This window comes from Topomyia yanbarensis, chromosome 3 (assembly GCF_030247195.1).
Source record: "Topomyia yanbarensis strain Yona2022 chromosome 3, ASM3024719v1, whole genome shotgun sequence".
NCBI lineage: Eukaryota > Metazoa > Arthropoda > Insecta > Diptera > Culicidae > Topomyia > Topomyia yanbarensis.
The window spans coordinates 304803311-304823908 of record NC_080672.1 but is presented as its reverse complement, the minus strand read 5'-3'; the positions used below and the strand labels follow the sequence as shown (position 1 = coordinate 304823908).

General features: G+C 37.5%; 1 protein-coding gene across 1 annotated transcript in view; it reads left to right on the top strand.

Moving 5' to 3' along the window:
- LOC131689077 (ecdysone-induced protein 78C) overlaps positions 1–19394 on the top strand; it is a 116025-nt gene extending 96631 nt beyond the window's left edge. The window contains exons 4-6 of the mRNA XM_058973871.1: positions 5694–6175; positions 17156–17431; positions 17497–19394. Of these exons, the coding sequence (XP_058829854.1) occupies positions 5694–6175; positions 17156–17431; positions 17497–17874 (1136 nt within the window). The 3' untranslated portion in view covers positions 17875–19394. The remainder of the gene's footprint in view (positions 1–5693; positions 6176–17155; positions 17432–17496) is intronic.
- Positions 19395–20598: the final 1204 nt, after the last annotated feature.

Here is a 20598-nt window from a genome sequence, read left to right as displayed (position 1 = left end):
CGGCTTGCGGCACGAGCCTCTGATAGAACTTCCGTGTATCTTGAGAACGGCACAGCAGTTCCATTTCCTTGCACTCTGCTTCTTCCAGGCAGTGTTTTTTCTCCCGCAAGAGGCGTATCTGCTGCCTCCGCTTCTGTTTGTATCATTCCACATTCTGTCGGGTTCCATGCTGCAGCATGACCGCTCGCGCTGCATTCTTCTCCTCCAATATCTAACCCCTTCGTTGAGTTTTTGAGATAAATTGACAATTAAAGGTTTTTTTTACACATTTTAAGTAAAAATTACTATTTTTCACAAAAAATTACGCCTTTTTTAGTAAACACCCCCTTCAATGAAAAATTATCTCAAAAACTCAACGAAGGGGTTAGGTATTATTAACACAGAATGTGTATGCAAAGTTTGAAAGAAATCGATTAAGTAGTTTTTGAATGGCAGGTAACACCGCAAATCATGTCTTTTCCAGAGACGTTGTACAAAACTTCGTCACCGAGTCGTTTGTCGATATTTTTGCATAGAAAAATTACAGCATGTTATTGAAATGATACACTAGAATGTACGAAAGTTTTTATAAATTATCTTCACGCAAAGTTCTAACAAAAATCGCAAAAAAGTGTTTTATTTTCATGCTGAAACCTTTACACCCCCCCCCCTCCCTTAACAAAAAAATATCACTAATTTTAGATTTGAAATTACGAGCCAATTCAAGAATTCATAGGATACTTCAATTTTATGTTATTATGATGAATCTTTACAAAGTAAATATAAAAGATCATAATTTCGTTCAGAAATGAGATCTTTTCATGAAAATTTTGCAAAAGACGCAAGAAGTGGATATTGATGATATTCTGTAGTTGAAGTTTGAGCATTTTTCATTGCCCTTCTTCGCCACAGTAGTCTGACACAAACGAAAATATTTTGAAAACCCCTTTTTTATGAAATTACCAAAAAATTGGAAAGTCCACGTGGACATCGTAGAAAGGGGGGTAGGGGTACAGAAATTGTCCACGCTTATCCACGGAGGGGGATAAAAATGAAGATTTTTTGTCCAGTTGGTATATGAACGGCCCCTAATTACTACTTTCATAAAATCCATTATTTCCGTTATTTTTAGTAATTGTACATCCTACATAATTGGATAAAAAAAATTGTTGTACATATTTCCAATCAGATAGCGCAATAATCTTATTTTTCTATTCAGCACAATGCACAGTGGTCCAGAATGCAAATTTAGCAGGAATTTTGAGATTTTACTAAAACTAAACAACTTAGCCTTATTAAGTCTTTGGAGAAGTTTTCGTAGTTTCGTTCTTTTTGTTAAAACAACAGTTGGGGTGGTTCTAATTTTACCAAGATCAAAAAAATACCTTTTAAATCATTCTAGCTACAGCTAAACGACCTTCAGCGAAGTTGTAGAATGACAAATTTTGGAAAAGTTTGCTGAAGACATATAAGCTCTATCTGTCATACTTTTTATTTTACAACAAATTTAAAGTTGGAGCTTAGGGTGTTTCTTCGAAATACAGATTTATTCCAATAACGTTTTTTTTCATTTAAAACTGAAGTAGTCTTCAGACAACTTTAAGATTGTTTCAAGGCGAATAATATGTTTCATGGCACCATATATCTAGCTAGTTTCGTTGAAAAGTTATGAGCACTTTTTTGCCAAAAATGGGGTTGTTTGGGATAAAAATATCACTCATTTGGGGCAAATAAAAGAAAATTCTTTTTGAACTATAAATAAGGTCATGATTAGAGTTATAATTGAGCAAAAATTGTCGAAAACGATATTTTTTAAAATTTCATAAAATTGATTTAAAAAAATCTATTTTTGAAATATTAAGTGCTTATATCTTCTGACAATAAAAGCTAGAGTTTTGATGTATTAGAAGAAAATGTTCGTCTTCAAAAACTCTGAAAAGTATCTGAAGGATAGGTTGGAAAAAAGTGAAAACTGAAAAAATTATATTAAAAATTTGGTTTTTCATGAATTGACTCTTTGTAATATGTTTAAATTACTTTCACGGTGAACAATTTAAAAAATGTAGTTTCGTTTTCATGATACAATATTGCACTTCACAATACTTTTCCATTATTTTAAATAGTGGGTAGGGTGGTTCTATTTTTTTTTTAAATCAAGAAATTAACTTTTTAATGGTTCGAGACAGAGTTTCGTTGTCTTCAAGAAATTTGAAGAAAATGAAATTTTAAAAAACTTTGTCGAAGACACTGAAACTCTATGTCGTTTACTTTTCATTTTACAAGAAATTTACCAAAAAAATTTAGGGTGTTTCTTAAAAAATGGTTTTCTTTGTATAACTTTTGTAGTTCATTAAGATCACTTTAGAAATACTTTCAGATATATTGAAGGAAAACAATTTGTCTTAATATATTGAACCTCTAGCTTCACTCGTTAGAAAGTTATATATACTTTTTACTAAAAATAAACTATTTTTGAGTAAATATTGCGAGATATAAAAAAATATCGTATTTGCCATTTTTTGGTGATCTATACTACAAAGCATGCTAATTTAATATGAAAGCACCAGTATTTAATGTTCATTGCCCGAAATGAAGATAATTCCATTTGAAAAAGTTATATTTTTTGTATAAAAGTGCTTATAATTTTAAAACGAAAAAAGTAGTTGGTGTTTTAAAGCAAATTATGCGCCCTAAAATAATCTTCAAGTTGTCCAAAGTAAAATAAAAACTTCAAAAATTATAGAAATAAAACCGTTTTTTAAGGAACACCCTAAAGCTTACGTTTGAATTTCTCGTACAATGGAAAATATAAAAGCTAGAGCTTACATGTCCTCAGCAAATTTGTCTAAAATGTGTTGCTCTACAACTTCATCGAGACAGTAAAGCTCTATCTTAAACCGTTAAAAGTTCTATTTTAAATATTGCTAAATTTAGAACCACCCTAGCATCGGTTTAAACAAGAAGAAGGGCCTTGCAAAGTACAACAACTTTGCCAAACATATTGTAAAGCTAAGTCATTTAATTTTAGCAAAAAGTTAAAATTCCTGCTAAATTCGCATTCTGGACCACTGTGCAATGGCAGATATTCACGATAAAAAAATCGGGTAAAATTCCGGCAGAAAATGTTGAAACGGAACCCCTGTATTGAAACGTTAGAAATATTCTACTTCAAAAATTCCTACGTACGTCGCTTCCTATTGACATAGGGAATCAGAAAAACTTTAGTTTTTGGATCTAGGTCAAAAATTACGGGACATAGATTTCCGACCGTGATGAGAATGTTGCACAGCCGCCATCTTGTAATGAAATTGCTTGAAAAAATTATTTTGTGTGATTATTGACTTATGTTATAAAACAAGATCTCGATGCATCTCATTATTGTGCCAAGAAAAATTTCTGAAATATGCCTATTTTTTCGTACTCTACAGTGGTGTAACCCCTTAAGCGTACTTTATTCGAGACAAGAATAATGTCAATAACATTAGGGATCATCCATAAATGACGTAGCACTATATGGGGGAGGGGGAGTTTTGTATTTTGTGATAATGTGTGACGACAGGGGGTCATGTCATGCTACGTAGCTTTTTTTCAAGGGGAATAGGAGTTGACCTGATGTCACGACAATCTTACCCGTTTCATCTAACTAACATCATTTTTTTATTTTTTTTTTACGGGGACAAGGGGGAGGGTAGCTTTACCGTCAAGCTACGTAATTACCAGGGGGTATTTAGAGGTTTGTGACGAAATGCTACGATGGGGGATGGGGGTGTTCAAAATCACTCTAAAATGCTATGTCATTTATGGATGGTCCCTTATTGACAAAACTGTTTCAATATGTCAATACTATTCATCAATAATAGTTTTATTAAGTACATCTTTAAAGTGAGGGGTGTGTAGATTTTTTATTGCGCGATTACAGAAAAACACGTCAAGGTGAAGGCGTCCGCGTCCCTTATCACTTGTTTTTATAAAGTGATTCATCAGCAGTGCTATCTTTGAAAATGAACCTCCTCGGTAATGCAACTATTTTTTCCGATCTTATTTTAATGCAAATAATTAAGCAGTCTCTTTTTGATATATTATGAATTGCACATATTTTGTCGCATGTAATTTTTAATGTTCTTTGATTTGGTCGAATTGTAAGGGAACACGTATCCGCCGGATGATGCCAATCGAGCTGACATTTCTTAAGGCTGAGCAAACTAATTGCTTTGTTTGTTGAGTGTTTATTTGATCAGGTGGGAAACTAATCCACTGGGTATTTAATGCGCATGGTCTTGTCTGAGTGAATGATGACGTTTGAATTATGTATGAGAGTTGTGAATTAACAATTCGCAAGAAGAATTCAAAATCAGTTACCAATTTGACCTTGCTGTGATGCGTTTTCTGCAGGAGGGTGTCACTCCTGTCATCCGCTATGGAGATATACGTTGTTTTGATTTTAACAAAGGCAGATGTTGGCTAGGACAAAATGGCTGTCTAGCAGGGGGCTGTTTTCCTGCCTTTAGTATCACTCCGCTTGGTTGTATGATGCTCTTTGAAGGTTTGATCAAATGGGATACGAATCAGTGTGCGATTCCGAAATGCTCTGCTACCGATTCCTCGATATAAGGGATTGGAATATCGATAAAACAATGACAACATGAACTTTAAACTATTAACAGTTTTCAATTCCAATTTCTGCCCTTTTAGCAACGCAGTGAAGAGTTACAAATATAACTTTTTTCGGACACAGGCCTTAGTATGGATTTATATCCCTCCTTAGTGCGGGGCCCTCAAAATCCCGGGGCCCCTCCTGACTTAGGCTCTGTGTGCTCATTCCCAAAAGGCGGTACAGGTAAGGTGGTTTCGATCACGAAAGTTCAAATGTCACGGCTTTCAAAAAATCTCAGCGCAAAAATCTCTCAGAAATCATTACGACTTCAATTTTTTCCGAAATTTGTTTTGAAGTTTATAAAAGTGTTTTATTTAGAAATTACGAGTCATCTCTAGAGGCAGCGGAATTTTGTTTTGGCAATGCCGAAGACTATGATGACGAATTTTGCACGGTTAAAACCTCGCGCAATCAATTCCCTTGAAACGTAAGGTTCCCTTTTGTCAGATCTGTTGTAATTTCGTCGATCGTCGGTCTAACTCTACGAAAACTTTTCGAATATTCGATCGATGTGCATCCAAACCTTTTTCATTATCCAAAATTTGACACATAATACTAACCGCCTACACAAACAGCACAAACAGTTTCAATTAATCTCTCAAAGACCCATTACTTTCCCTCTCCCACTATCACTACACATGTTACATAATACAAAAGAAAATGGCAAAGGAAACCCAGATCATAAGAGAAAAACTGCGAACAATTTAATAAAAAAAATCCGGAAGAGAAAATTTGTAATTCAATGGCGACTGCCTAGTTCCTATATATGCATTCGCTAGTAGTACGTGAGCACCATTGCGCTGGCGGTAGACACGTTATGCTCTATGCTGCAATAGGCACAACAGAAAGGCGGAAAAAAGTATGCTGCATGCTTTTTCCACTCGATTGTACTACTGCTCGGTTTCGGTTTCCACCACTGACTTTCTTGTGGGGACTAACAAAGTGGAAATGCAACTAAGCTGCTATCTGTGGGTGTGAAAACAATTTTTTGCTTTCGAACTGTCCGATTTTCGCCAATAACTATTAATCAATCCCTTCCTCGTGTCGTTTCCCATTGCAGCTGTTCGCTATGGACGCGTTCCGAAGAAATCTCGAGAAGCCGGAAATTGTACCGATGAAATGAACGTTTGTGTGAACTCGACGACACCAACTCAGGTGTCCCAGTTGAGCAGTTGCGGTGGGGCTCCCACAACGACAGTCGCAGTGATTAGTGCCAGCAATAATATCATTAATAGTAACAACAATAATAACAACAGCAACAACAACAACAACATCAGTAATAATAACAATAATAACAACAACAACAGTCTCGGCACCGGAGCCGGAACCGGAGCCATGACCAATTGTGCAGAAATTAGTACATCGACGGCGGTTGTTAGTACCATTCTACCGGATTCAATGACATTTAGCCCGCCCGAACTGTCCATCTACGATATTATCCATTGCGTTGCGCAAGCGCATCGTGGCCATTGCACCTACACCACCGAATTGGTTAAGGAACTCAGCCGGATATCACTGGTCAACTACAGTGAGAAGAATAATGTGAGTATTTGATTTGTGTGTCAAAATTTCCTGTAGTTTTAGTACAACGGATTTATTCTGCAAGGCGGGGAAGTTCTTCAGGTGATCCTGAACAATGTCAATGAGCCGTTTAGTCAATTTCCGGTTCTGTTGGATATGACTGACATATACTAATTCAAAAAGATTTATCTAATTAAAGTAATGGGTCAATTTGTTTGATTTGAAACTTACGGACATATTTAAAATGTTTTTTAAGTTTACATTGCATTACATTTGAGCGACCGAAAGCAAAAGTCGCAAAGATAGAACATGCTTCGTATAGCCCGTTTCAGATATATTAGAAAATATAAAAATCGGAAATCAACTTCAAGCATAAAAATCGGCCAGAGGTCCTTCAACAAAGAATCGCTCAAAAAAATTCTCCAGTAAAACTCGGCAAGGATGAACCTCAAGAATAAAAACCAGTTAAAAATAAATAAATCGTTCACTGGAGCATCTATATATCGTGATGTTCAAGATTAAAAGTCGGTTAAAAATCTACTTTGTATGAATCGGATATATTTTTCCGGTATTTATACTGAAAGTTTTTTATTCGACTCTTACAAAGGAATGTCCCAGTCCGATTTGTAAGTAACGGCTTTCCCACTATTCGGGTTTTTGTATGCTCGGCTGACCCTTCTTTTCAGGGCGGCTTCTACCGGAATTTCGGATTATCGTAACACAACAAAAAGTAAACAAGCACATAAATTTCTTTTACCGTTTATTCACCTACTCCCTCTACTGTAAACAGCTGCTGGTGCTCGCTGGATACTGTGAAAGATAGACAGATGGGCGGCTCCTTCCGACCGGCCGGGACAGCAACGGCTGCGTTCTCCTCTTATTTTGTTGGCTGCTCCGGCAGCGGTCCTTGACTGTTAGCTAGGGAGGTGAGCTTTGCTTCTTTGTTGGAACCTCCTTAGCGACGATGGCGAATTACTGCCGGATCTACCCGCTACTTCCCAGGGGGCACCTTTGGCCGACCTGCTTCGCTGTCCTTGATATTTAGCTGTGAAGGAGAGCTAGGCTCGTTCGGCTGATCCTTCACAGCGAGAGCGGAAAGGCGTCTTCTGGGTCCTTTGTACTTAGCCGGGAAAGCGAGTGACTCCATGGCGTTTGGCTTCCTTTTTCGGCGACCCGACACCACACTATACACCGTGCCCGAACCACGGGTCGGCACTTTCCGACTGCACGCGCGTGCTGGAACTTTTCTCTAGTGGCGGAAACTGTCTCACAAAACTTATTACGAACGTCTGTTATTCGCCGTGGTTCGTCACATTCTAATCGATGGCCGCCTCTTGCACTCCACCAAAAACAAACACATACCAGCCTAATCACACCTGTCATTGCCGATGCGCAGCATTATCAGCACACATTTTTAGCAAGAGGAGAGCGATGGCCTATCTAATCCCTATGTTACATATTCACAAACATAAAACAAAAATTATCTAACGTATCTGCACGAACAAAACCGTTCAAAAACGCGAAAATGAACAAAATTTACAAGAAAAAGTGAACGGTACCGAATAGCGGTGAGTATAATTTTACATGTCAACAAATACACTCTACGGAGTGTATACCCAAAATAAAGGTATATTTCCACCCAGTTCTAAATTGTTACCTAAGGGTTACAGGTTTTTATACTTGAAGTTTATATCCGGTTTTTATATTCTAATATATTTGATGCGAGTTTTCTGAAGCATGTTCCGTCCTTGCGATTTATATTTTCGGTCGCTCATTTCTAATTTAATATATTGGGGTTCAGTGGAAGATTTAATTTAAATTGGAGAAAATATCCAAATAAAATTAAATGGAATAATAATCATTTTTCAAGAGTTCAATATGACATTTTGAAAAAAAAATTCCTTTTGAACATTGTTAGGTTAAACTTTCTGACTTCTAATTAGTATCGCGCTCGATGTATGCCATGCTCTTTAAGATAAACAAAACGTATGTATATGATCTACACTAATTATCAACGGTTTCATTTACTTCCAATTTGGTCTTCTAAGTTTGAATGTAACCAATCAATTCAATTTTTATGGAATTACGTTGCTATCTGGTGACTTGCGAGTGGGCTTTGCTATGTGATTTGCCGTCAGTGCTGCCAGCTTTGGAAACATTCCTCGATCCGTATCGCAGTTTTGGTTCCAGGACTGACTCTGCGTTACTGCTGTCTTGCAGTTGGTGCGCTGCCAGTTTAGAGACTGGACGCCGGAACATTTAACTCGTCGCTTGAACGGTTGCTTATCGGACACGTCCATCGTTCCACCAAGCCATTCACCTTCACTGGCACCACTTCTCCGAATCAAATGCTGTTCGCGATGGTTGGGATCCACCGTCTCCAAAACTGGTCCAGTAGTCGTCTGGCCATGTTTCATTTCGTACGAGTAATCTTCACCATCTCTGGTATTGTTCTGCGTGATTGTGCGATCCAAATCGTGCTTAGTAGGATGAAGCGATTAGGGACCATTCATAAATTACGTAACGCTTTTAGGGGGGGGAGGGGGTACGACAAGTTGTGACATAGGGGGGAGGGGGTGTTAACTAGATCGTTACGTAACATGTTTTCATCGAAGAAAAAAAATTTTTTCTTGGAATTTGTTACGTAACAGGGGAGGGGGGGATGGAAAAATTTGTGACAATTTGTTACATAGGGGGAGGGGGGGTCAATTTTGGGCAATTTTTGCGTTACGTAATTTATGAATGGTCCCTTAGCGCTTCCTGGCTAGGGTTCTCCAATGGAACTCCAAGACGACGGTAACCAACGTTTCCTCAGCGGGTTCTGTTCGACGGTCATTGATCCCAGAGCCGCCTTGATCGATCTCACGAGACACTTCCAGGAACCGCCGTAATGGGGAGCGGATGGAGGATTGAAAACCCACTTGATGGTGGAATTGGTGGAAGTCTGCGATCGCATCAATTTCTTCCCCTAATTCCCTGCTGGCTCCTCAGAGTGTGAAGACAGCAAATTACCATATAAACTGGCAACACCATGATGTCGAAATGATGTAATACATATTAAAATAAATGAAACATTACTTGGATTTGCAAGTCTAGATCACTTATGACCAATCAAAGTAGCTTTGACCTCATTCTTGATGTCCCGGGTAACTCACCAAGCTCCTAAGCTAATATTACACCCATTTCTCAGCGAGTTCTCTACCGATGTTTACAAACTTGTTTTCAAATGAAAGATACAATAATGCCATTGACTGCTGATGAATTTGTTTTGGTTCTGACTCTTGGTTCCGGAGTTACAGGTAGGTTAGTAAGGTCACAGTGGAATTACCCGTATAAACCTCATAGGCTAAACATCTATTGAAATGGTCACCAAATTACTTCGACTCGCAGGTCTAGATCACTGATTGCCAGTCAAATATTTTTTTAAATATTTCGTGCACTATCGACAATTCCGGAAGTTCCGGATTCCAGGCGTATTCCACAATTAAAGTCACATTGATTCTTAGGTGATGACTGAACCGATTTTCTTAAACCAAGTCTCAAATGGAAGATATAATATGCAGTTGAAAGTAGCATCGTCCCCTCCTCCTTACCCTTACACCATCCCCTTTCATCACTCTCCCCACCCTGGACCACTCTCACACCTGCATTCCCTTCATCCACCCCGTATATCGAAATAAGATGAAGGGTTCCTGAGGCATCCTCCATTCTCAAGGCATTAAACCCTATCCCCTCCACTTCCAAACCCATTCGCCCCCATTTCAAAATCTGATCACATGAATATGACATTGGATTCAGGTTGAAAAAGTCAATTGAATATTATACTTTTTTGTTTATAGTGATTCGGCATCAACTTTCGTGATAGTAGTGGGATACGTACAACGTATAATAAGAATGTAATAGACATTTTCACAATTATATTGAACAATCCCTGCTAATTAGCAAGGGACTGGAAAATGTGAAATATTTTTCAGTATTAAAAGCTATATTACTCAAGGAAGAGCAAGGAGTTGAAGGAAGAAAATTTAGAAAAGCGTGAAATAGGGTCATATGAGCAAGCTCAAAAGTTTTCCGGCGATTTAACCTTTTGTCTTCTGCAACGCAAGGGTAAGGATATTTTGGCATTAAATGCGAATCGCTTGAGTCTGCGGCATGCCTAGGCAAGCGTAAAGCTACTTAATGACTTACGCTACCAGAACCGGGAAACTCTAAGCTTGCTCATATGACCCTATTCCACGCTTTTTTAAACTTTCTTCCTCCAACTCCTCGCTCTTCCTTAAGTACTATGACTCCCTCTATGTTGTTAATAAAAACGCTTTTAATCCACGTAACAGTGTGATGATACACTTCTTATAACTCTTATCGCTTTCTTCGCTCAAATTAGCATGAGACAATATCAGAAATCTCAAAGGTTAAACCAATTTAATGGAAAAGCGGAAAAATGCCCTTAAAATAGAAAAACAAACGAATTATTGTGTAGGGAAAACTGAATTTTTCTAAAGGGTTTATATGTTGTGCTGAGTCAAAGTCAATGCGTGCATAGTTTAAACTTTACTTCGATATCGACTTTTTCTAAAAATGACTTCCCAGTAGTATCTTTGATCGGAATAATTATCCCTATGCCAAAGTACAAATAAAAAACTCACGAAACCCGTTAGGAATTTACTGGAATTTTCTTTTTCACGAAACTTTTCGATAACCTGTCCGAAAAATTAAAAAAATTTCAAATACTTTATAATTTACATAATCTTATTAGGAACAGTTGTTTAAGAAGCTTTTGTAATATTGTGTAGGAAAAGCTGAAAATTTATAAATTTTCTCTATATACAACATATAAACCCTTAAGTATACCAATTAATTATACCCTTTCAACATAAACTATCGCACGAATGGGAATAGGTTTGGCGAATTTTGAAACTACCTAAAAATTGGTGTAGTTCAATGCAATTGAAAAAAAATATCCTCAGAAAATGGGATGTACCTATTACGGTGAATAATAAATACAGTAAAGACCCGTTTTTATCATCTCCATGGTGTATTTTAGGCTGACAAAATGGGGACATTGACTAAGTCGCGGCATTTTGTTTCTTCATAATAAACTGAAGCTGTTAAAATATTTTTCCTTTCCTTGATGTAGTCTAATAACTATTTCTGATTATTTATTATAGTCTTCTAGCGCGGAAATTTAAAGGATTTGCTCAAACTCAGCCTTGTTTGTCTGCTAGAGTGCATCAAACATATTTTCATATGAGGCTGATAAAATTTGAGTCTGATCAAAGCGGGTCTTCACTGTATTATAATAGATAGGCAGTATTCGAAGAAGTTTCTTGTGGACGAGTATAGAACGACTTTGTTTCTACTTACTTGGAGTCAGCAGCGTTGTCAGATATTCGGGGGATTTGGTGAAAATCTAACTTACTGTCCAAATGGTATAATTACGAAACCGCCATCTTTGAAGTTTTAAAATTATGGAGAATCAGTTTTTCAAAAAATTGTAACAGAGTTCCTGCATTTAGCGAATTTGTTGAGACTTTCATTTAAAACAACTTTATTGTAGGCATGAGTATATGGAGTTTATCGAGTTATAAAATGATATTTACGAACTGTTCCTTAACCCTCCGGAAGTCGCGCAAATAGCTCACTGAACGAGCAGCCGCAGCAGCTTTAAGACAATTTCGCAAGATTTTCAGAGCAGCGTGCACTCAGTGCACTAGCACGACTGCCGGAAGGTTCATAAAGTTTTTTTCTAAAATAACTTTCTATTGCGAGCTTCACAAACTCAAGCTTTGGATTAAATGTAAATTTTATTGCTCATAGACAATTGAACAGATTTATCATGAACAGTAAAATCATAATAATTTAATTTAAAATTGAATAGAAATCGACCAAAATATGTTAATACCTTGAACACATGGAGCCTTCATATCTTCAACAAAGGGGTTTGTAATAGCACTCCCCAAAATTTTGCTGAAGACATTAAGTCTGGAACTAAATTTGTTTGAAGAGTAAATTCGCCATAAATACTTCTTGGAGGATATACCGCCAACATTATTTTATCAAATGATTTGTTGTTTAACCTTTGTAAAATGTACATGTTTGTAAATTGCGAAATTGGCGGAACGGGAAACGCTATTTTTCATAAATTCCCCTACTTTTGGAAGGTGGTTTTCTCGTAATTAATTCTATAACGTTTTCGCCTTGATGTCAAAGAGAAAGTTGCACGAAAGTTTACGGGCCTTTTGAAAAACCTATTATTGTTGATGGAGAAACGCGACTAACTTATGAAAAGGTCGTAATAAAACAAAATAATTGTGTTGTTAAAGCAAAAGTTAAAATATCTCGAGAACTACTCCATTTTAGAAAATTTTTGTTAAGAGCATTTCGATTTAAAATGGCGTTTAGAATCATATTCAAAAAGAAAATTGTATTTTTGACTGCAAATAGTAAGAATTATAAAAAAATGTCTAAAGTTGTTGTTAGGAAAACTTTTTTATTGAAAGCTTCTCCATGATCCAAATACACTTTTACGTCTTTACGATAAACATTAAATTTTTGACATTTTTTGATTGGGGTAGCGCGAATAACTTTTGAAAAGAGCATAATTACAAGAATTAATTGTTTTTGAAGTAGCAAAATTTCAAATATCTCGAAAACTATCGCATTTTGGAAGATTTTTGTTAATTGCATTTTGATTTTAAATGGTGCTTAGAATTACATTCTGCAATAAAATTACAATTTTGTATAAAATTTAAAAATATGTACGAAGTTTTTGCGTTGCGTTGCGTTGCGTTGCGTTGTGACGATGATTTTGGCGGATTGCACACTGACTTCATCATGTTTGACTGCTGATTATCTAATAAGAGTTGCTTAGGAAGTGGTAAGTAGGAATTCATACCAATCCGACCCATATTAAAACCTCAACAGCATGATAGCCATCATTGCCGGCCGCCCCCATCTCCATCGTTCACGGGGAAGGATAAAGGATAAGGTAGACAGGAAGTGTTGATGCTCCACCTACTTAACGGAAGGACGACGATTCATCAGACTCTTCCATAGGTGTCGCGGAGTTGGTGGTTTGGAAGGGTATCAGGTCTAGGATTCGCTCCAAGCAAACGATGCGACCTGTAAAGCATATTTTATTAGGTAGTTGTTTAGTTAGTCTTCGAGTGCACGATCACTCGAAAAAGAGATGATCTTGTTTAGTTTTTGGTTATTTTTAAACTCTGGGCAGCCGGCTACCGAGAGTATACTATGTTCCCTAAACAAAAACAATTTGAACTCCACACAGCCGATCGTGGGAGTATTGCCTGGAAAAGCTAATCTTATCTGCGTAATGGGCCGGATCACTATTTATTGCAACAGTATTTGGACAGAACTCGCTACTTCTTCTCTACGATATATTTATTGGCTTGAAAACTACCAAGTGACAGCATATTATACTGGCAAAAATAGCGCGAGATGTTATAAATCAAGGAAAGTATTTCTTATTTTCCATATCGGATTGTTTGTGGAATACAAGTATACGAGCGATAATACCGAACACTGAAGGGAAATATAAAGGATTGTTAATCTGATGCACGGGCTTGTTAGCAATAACGGAGCTTTAAATTAGGTTCATAAAAACAGACGCGGCGAATTTTCAATACGTATTGAGCCGTGTTCATAGATACTAGTCAGATTAGTCGTATTGGGGCTAATTTCCGATCAACTATTCATTTTTACGGCAATGTTTTCTCGACTAGATCTGTTCGCACCCTCTCATTCTGTTCGCACCCTCTCATTCTGCGGTCTAAGGACCAAATGTCATCAATAGACTTAGAATCGCGTGGAGGCATGAGATAGGAAACTTGTAAGAATTTTGCTATCCCACCGTTTGACTACCAGAATGGATGGGAGAACAGTAATACTAGCAAATACCGACTACCATAAGAGCGGTGCAAATTTGAACGAGTGACGTAGAGTACTGCACTGAAAAAAGGACCAGGAGTGCGATTTTACGAAGTTTTAGCTTCCGATGGCCCTACATTTTCTGACAAAATGAAGTTCTTGAATGTTGAGATTTTTATTACTGTTTAGAAAAGCAAAAGTATCATAAAGCTAGTGTCAGGCCTTCATGAGACCTCAAGAAGTCACTTTTGGAGGTATTCGTAAATGTAGATTTGTCGGTAGACGGTTCCAAATATAATAGGAAAATACCTAATTTAACACAACTACAGATCACTTGCAACATAAAAAGCTTTTTGTGAAATTCGACAGCTCCATCTTAGGCCAATTCAATAAATTTCCTGCATGAAAGTTTCCATTTTTTAAAAACGGTTTTTAAGCCAAAGCTTTGGAAGTTAAACCTTGGCGTGGAAGTGCCGGTATATTAATATATTCTGTTACTTAGTGTAGAATTAGATTTCGTCATTTACGGCTAATATACAACCGCCAGAAGAAACTTAAAACGTTGGTACACAATCAAGAAAGGCGAATCAGAAAAGGTATATGTCAGTGATTCACTAAATACAGACTGGAAAGAGGGTAATATGGAAAACCTTAAGGTCCGCCCAGATTAAGTCTTCGGTACGGAACAAAACCTCGGCCTAGGAACTCCTAGCATGTTGTTAGTCGCCTCTTACGACATGGGAGCAGTTCCCAGAGGTTCTATTCTTGGTTGAAATAGTGCAAAAAGATTTCAGCCCGCCGGACACCACACGGCTTTAAAAATATGTACGAAGTTTTTGTTAGAAAAACTTTTATACCGATTTTTTCTCCATCATGCAATCACAATCAAAATGTTTCTTTTCTCTTTACACGTAACGTAACAAAATATAAAAAAAATTAAAAAAAATTGGGTTTTTTCGCAATTTAAACATTTTTTTCAGTGTATATTTTTTTCGGACTGAAGTATTCATTCCCTGTAACTTGTTCTCAGATAGTTTTGCTGTATAAAATACAGTAATCGAACAAAAAAAATTGAAGTTCATACACGTAGAAACGTTACTCTTGTATCAAAATATTCCAATTGCCAGAGAATATCATGGAGATTCATACAGCGAACACACCTGCACAGTTTCGTTCGAATCGACGATGGTTATATTTTGCGGTTGGCCGGTTTCTCATGGAATCCCTCCAAAAGAAAAGACATATTGTATGCTTTAAATTCTCCGAAGATACTATTGACCTAAAATTAGCCATTTTGGCGCTAATAATACATTGAATGTTTTTGGTCTTTTTTCTGGCTATGGGAAATGATAAAAATCTTTCGTCCGCATTTAATGTTAAATATCTTTTTTGAAAATAGTCCGTTAGTTCAACAATTTATAGTTCGTTCTAAAGGTATTCATATAAACTTTCTAAAAATATATAAATTGTTATTTTACGTCGTCAATTTCGGCAGCAAATTTCAAAAAACTGCAAAAAAAACGCGATTTTTGCACCTTCAAACATTCATATCTTGTAAACTAAACATCAGAATCAAAAACCATTTAATAGCGTCTGTCTGGGTGAAAGGCCTTTGATTTAAAATTGGTTTGGATAAGATCGGTTCAGCCATTGCTAAGAAACACGAATGAGAGTTTGTCTGTTGCATACCACACACACAGACATTGTCCCAAATCGTCGATCTGAGTCGATTGGTATATAAGACTCGGTCCTCCGGGCCTCAGAAAAATCTTGAAAGTTGGAGCGACATATATATACATTTATACATCTATACATTTCTTTTCTAAGAAATGTAAAAAGAAAAAAAAACAACTAAGGAATCATAGTTTGGATAAATGAGAACCACCACTAGGTGGATTAAAACAGGTTTTTACATCATGTAAATATATTTTTAAAAAACCCACAGTTCCGTGAAGCTAACGCCTTGAGCCGTGCCAAATAAATTAAAAAAAATAAGCCAGTTGAGTACTTCATCTTCATGAGCTGTTTTAGTTGAACTGAGATGAATATCTTCCGATTTCCAAAATAACTTATTTAGCCTCTACGAAGGGTATTTCTGTAAGCTTTGCAAACCGACCCGTCTCTGAATCTGCGATTCCAAGCTCGTTGACATAATTTTCTGGGTCTAGCAAGTTCGGCATTCCTCGCAGGGGTTCCACTAGAGACACGCATAGCTCGAAGCAAGCAAATCTCTTGGTATGCACTCACTACGAGTGAGTTTGTTTTGTGCAAGAACTCGTCCAAATCACTTCAATCGTTAGAAAATGTCAATGAAACTAAATAATCAAGCCTTCTTTATAAAGGTCCTATTTCATCTATATTTTGATTATAACTTGTCATGATAGTTAATAACAAGGCATTTAAATGATAAAAGATTATTTAATGACGATCAGACAACAACGGTTTGAGCTGGTTCGGTACCAGGTACTGTCGGACCAAAGAGTTACATCTAACAGATTTTCTTTATCAGTTCCTGCAAATAATAGGCAGGTTGTTGCATTGAGTATATGCAAATTCGTGCTGCTTAAATATTCCATTAACTCAGAGTCGTGGAGTTTTCGACACACTTCCCCTACATGTCATATGCTATATATATCTTTCTGAAGTGAAGGTGGGATAAAAAATCATTCATATACGTTATGGGCTCATAACTTAGTAAATCATGGATGGTGTTTAAAATTGATTTAATCAGAACCCGGCAATAGTTGGCACTTGATTGACACTACATCCAAAACGACTTGTGTTCTAAGGAAAACAACTAGTCATGCACGAGATCCTGTAAGAATTCCTGTAAAAGTTCTGATTTTTCAGTGAGACCACCGAAATCGAAAAATGGTTCGGCTTTGCAAAGGAATTCGATTGCACTATGCTGCATACCATCCAAGTTACAAATCCGTCACAGATTCTGATGAGATGATATCGAAACGCCGTCGAATATGTCAGTCTAGTTTACCATCGATTAGTTTAATCGTGAGATCTGTTCTATATCTTAGAAAATTTGAGAAATTCTCCATAACCGTAACGGCACAAACGATCGTTTTTATCTTACTCAACGCTACGTATTCAATTTTGCAGCTTCTTCTCCAATCATTGGAATCGATCGAGGATCAACGCATCTGGTTGTGGCAACAGTACGCCCTGCGAATGACCCCTTCAGTGCAGAGGGTGGTCGAGTTCGCCAAACGTGTCCCCGGCTTCGGTGAGTTCCTTCAGGATGACCAGTTGATTCTCATTAAGCTGGGTTTCTTCGAGGTGTGGCTGAGTCACGTAGCCAAGGCGACCAGCGATTCGTCGCTCACATTCGACGATGGGGTGTACGTTACGCGCCATCAGCTGGAAGTGATATACGATGTAAGTACCATTTGCTCTGTATTCCGGTTCGGTTTATAGTGAACGAAACCATCATTTAATTTTAGGTTGAGTACGCTAACGCATTGTTCAATTTTACCACTGGTCTGAACAATTGCTGCTTGAGTGACACCGAAATTGGGCTATACTCTGCGTTAATACTGCTCTCCGATCGACCCGGTCTAACCGAAACTAAAATCATTTTGAAAACGCGTGAATGTATTGCGGAAGCATTGCGGGTACAAATTACCAGAACCCGACCCGATGCGGTTACTGCCCTGCAGATCATGCCAGCTTTAGAGGCTAAAATCCACGAGCTGCGGACACTGGGAGAGAAGCATTTCGTTCAGCTGGAGTGGTTTAGACAGAACTGGAGTTCCATCCGATTGCCGCCGCTGTTTGCGGAAATTTTCGATATTCCCAAATGTGAGGAGGATTTGCAGTAGAATACATACTGCAGAACGTTGGCCAATACTTTCCATTATTGAGGATAATTCGTATAAGCAAAGTAATATCGAAAAATAAGACTTGCCAAATCTATATCAATATAATACTGTAAACTTAGCGAATTTAGATCAATGTTAGTCGATAAAAGTTTTCGTTGGCTTCTTCACAATCATTCCGAACTTGCTGGTTGCAGCAAAACTTTAACCTAAATATCTCTACTAGATAGCCAAATTGAGCTCATCATTGTCGTATACCGAAGTAGGCTAATAAAATATCAACCAATATCAGAATCATACACTATTTACATATCATTGATATCGATGTGAATTTGAAACCAGTAGACCTTAACCACAATACAAACGGTTGACCTTTCACCCTCTCTCAGAAATAGCAACAACAAAAAACAATTAGAACACACTAATGTGGTGCTTACGTAGATTACAGTTCTTATCGGAGCAAACGTACATAAAATAACTTACCACATACAATGATATTTAGGAAGATAGTCAAAACCCGCATTTTTGGACCCCGCGCAAAAGAACCACACGAGTGTTATCGAAGACAAATAACTAAACTGTAAATCAACTGTGAATTCCTTCCTGGTGAATTGAGCCGCTTTTGAAAAGTGAAACACTACTGAGCTATTATACTGTTTTTTAGGATTAACGTATTCAAGTATATCGCGCAATTGATGAAAACAGAACGTGACATTTTAGTTTAAATTGATAAACAACAACAACAAATAAACCGTTGGAGTGAATCACTCAAACATGTGCTGCACTACGCACAGACACATACATGTGAAAGCGATAGTAGATAAACAAGTGAATGAACTGGTGCTGTACCTTTAAACTGTAATTTTAGGCAAATTTTAACTGAATGGTAGCTTTTAAGATACATCTCGACCGGTAGCGAAAGCAACTTTGATTAATTGACATTTGCGTTACAAGTAATTTGGAAAGCAATCAAAGCGTCCTTTGATTTAGATTGTAACTTCTGCGAACAAAACTAGCTAAACTTAAAAAAACTATGAGAAACCTGTTGATTAGTGTATTTTATATGTGCGCGTCGCAATACTTTTCGATTCACAATCTGTCAAACGCTTCATTGAAAATATATATTTTTTAACTTTTATATTACACTTACATTGAAACAATGGAAGACTATCCTATAGGTATTGAAGTATCTATTTATATGTATTGTTATTTACGTGTAGGACATTTACAATTGAAGAGGGCTAACAGAGCAAACAATTGACAAACTTGGATCTGCCTATATACACTATAATTTGACTGTTATTTGATTGTGTATTTTATTGCTTAGTTAAAAAGTGAACTTTATTGTAGTGGGAGAAGCATTACAGCCAACTGATTAGGTAAGCAATTCTGTAGATTGTTTTTTTTGTTTATTATGTATCACATGTGCTATGAATCTCAGCTTCTAAAGTATGATATTTTTATTGGAAAATGCCAGGCTGCTGATGAACGCAAAATAAATAAAATAGTGAATTTCAATGGAATCTTTGTGTTTAATTTATAAGGGTCTCGGGTGTTAAATAGCTTACAAAGAGCTTGCCGTATTAAAGTTCAGAAAACGTTGTTTTCTATGACGAATTTTGAAACCTAACATTTTTGGTTCTATTTTCTCGCGATCCTGTGAGATCAAGAACCATCTTGACCGGGTCGTCGTCCGACATTCTTACGAAGTGTTCAGCCCACTGCAAACGTCCTATTTTTGCTGTATGCGTGATATATAGTTCCTCTAGCAGCTAATGCAACTCATGGTTCATTCGCCTGCGCCACGTTCCGTCTTCCATATGCACGCCACCATAGATGGTACGCAACACCTTTCGTTCGAAAACTCCAAGGGCGCGTTGGTCCTCCACGAGCATAGTCCAGGTCTCGTGCTCGTAGAGGACCTCCGGTCTAATCAGCGGTTTGTAGATAATCAACCTCGTGCGGCGGCGAATTTTGTTCGACTGGAACGTCCTCCGGAGTCTAAAGTAGGCACGATTTCCCGCCAAGATCCGTCTCTGAATTTCTCTGCTGGTTTCATTGTTGGCGGTTACCAGTGAGCCCAAATACATGAATTCGTCCACCATCTCGATTTCGTCACCGAATCCGAACTCGTGAACTTGTCGTCTCTAGAACCTCTTCCTGTCATGAATTTTGTCTTCGAAACGTTGATGGCAAGTCCAATCCTGCTGGCTTCAACTTTCAGTCTGATGTACGTTCAGAGCCGTAGCAATCCTGTTTTGCGTGAGGGGGCAAATTTCTTTTATTAAACTTAACGTATATTTAAAGCAAGGGACTGGAAGAAAAATTATTTTTAATATTTAGAACCACAGTACTCAAGACGATTTGGTGTTTAATGTGGATGAAGCAATTGCGCAATGTCGCGACACGGATCCAATGTCACGCCCCAGGATCCCGAAGCTGAAGTATTCTTTTAAGTTGACCTGTGAACTTCAGGTCATGAATGGTAACGTGCTCCCAATTCACCTGGAATTAGTGCAGAACTTACTACAGTGGCAACCGTAAGATGTTTACGATACCGACTTACACCTAGAGGCAACCCGTCTCAATATTACCGGGAAAAGTAACTACCTACAAGGTAGCGGAGATTGGAGAGTCGGATCTCGAACAACTCTTCCGCTATCATTTCGTATACTGAGCTTCGCATGCTGGGAGCTCGCCAGCTGACGAAAAAACACAAGACACTAA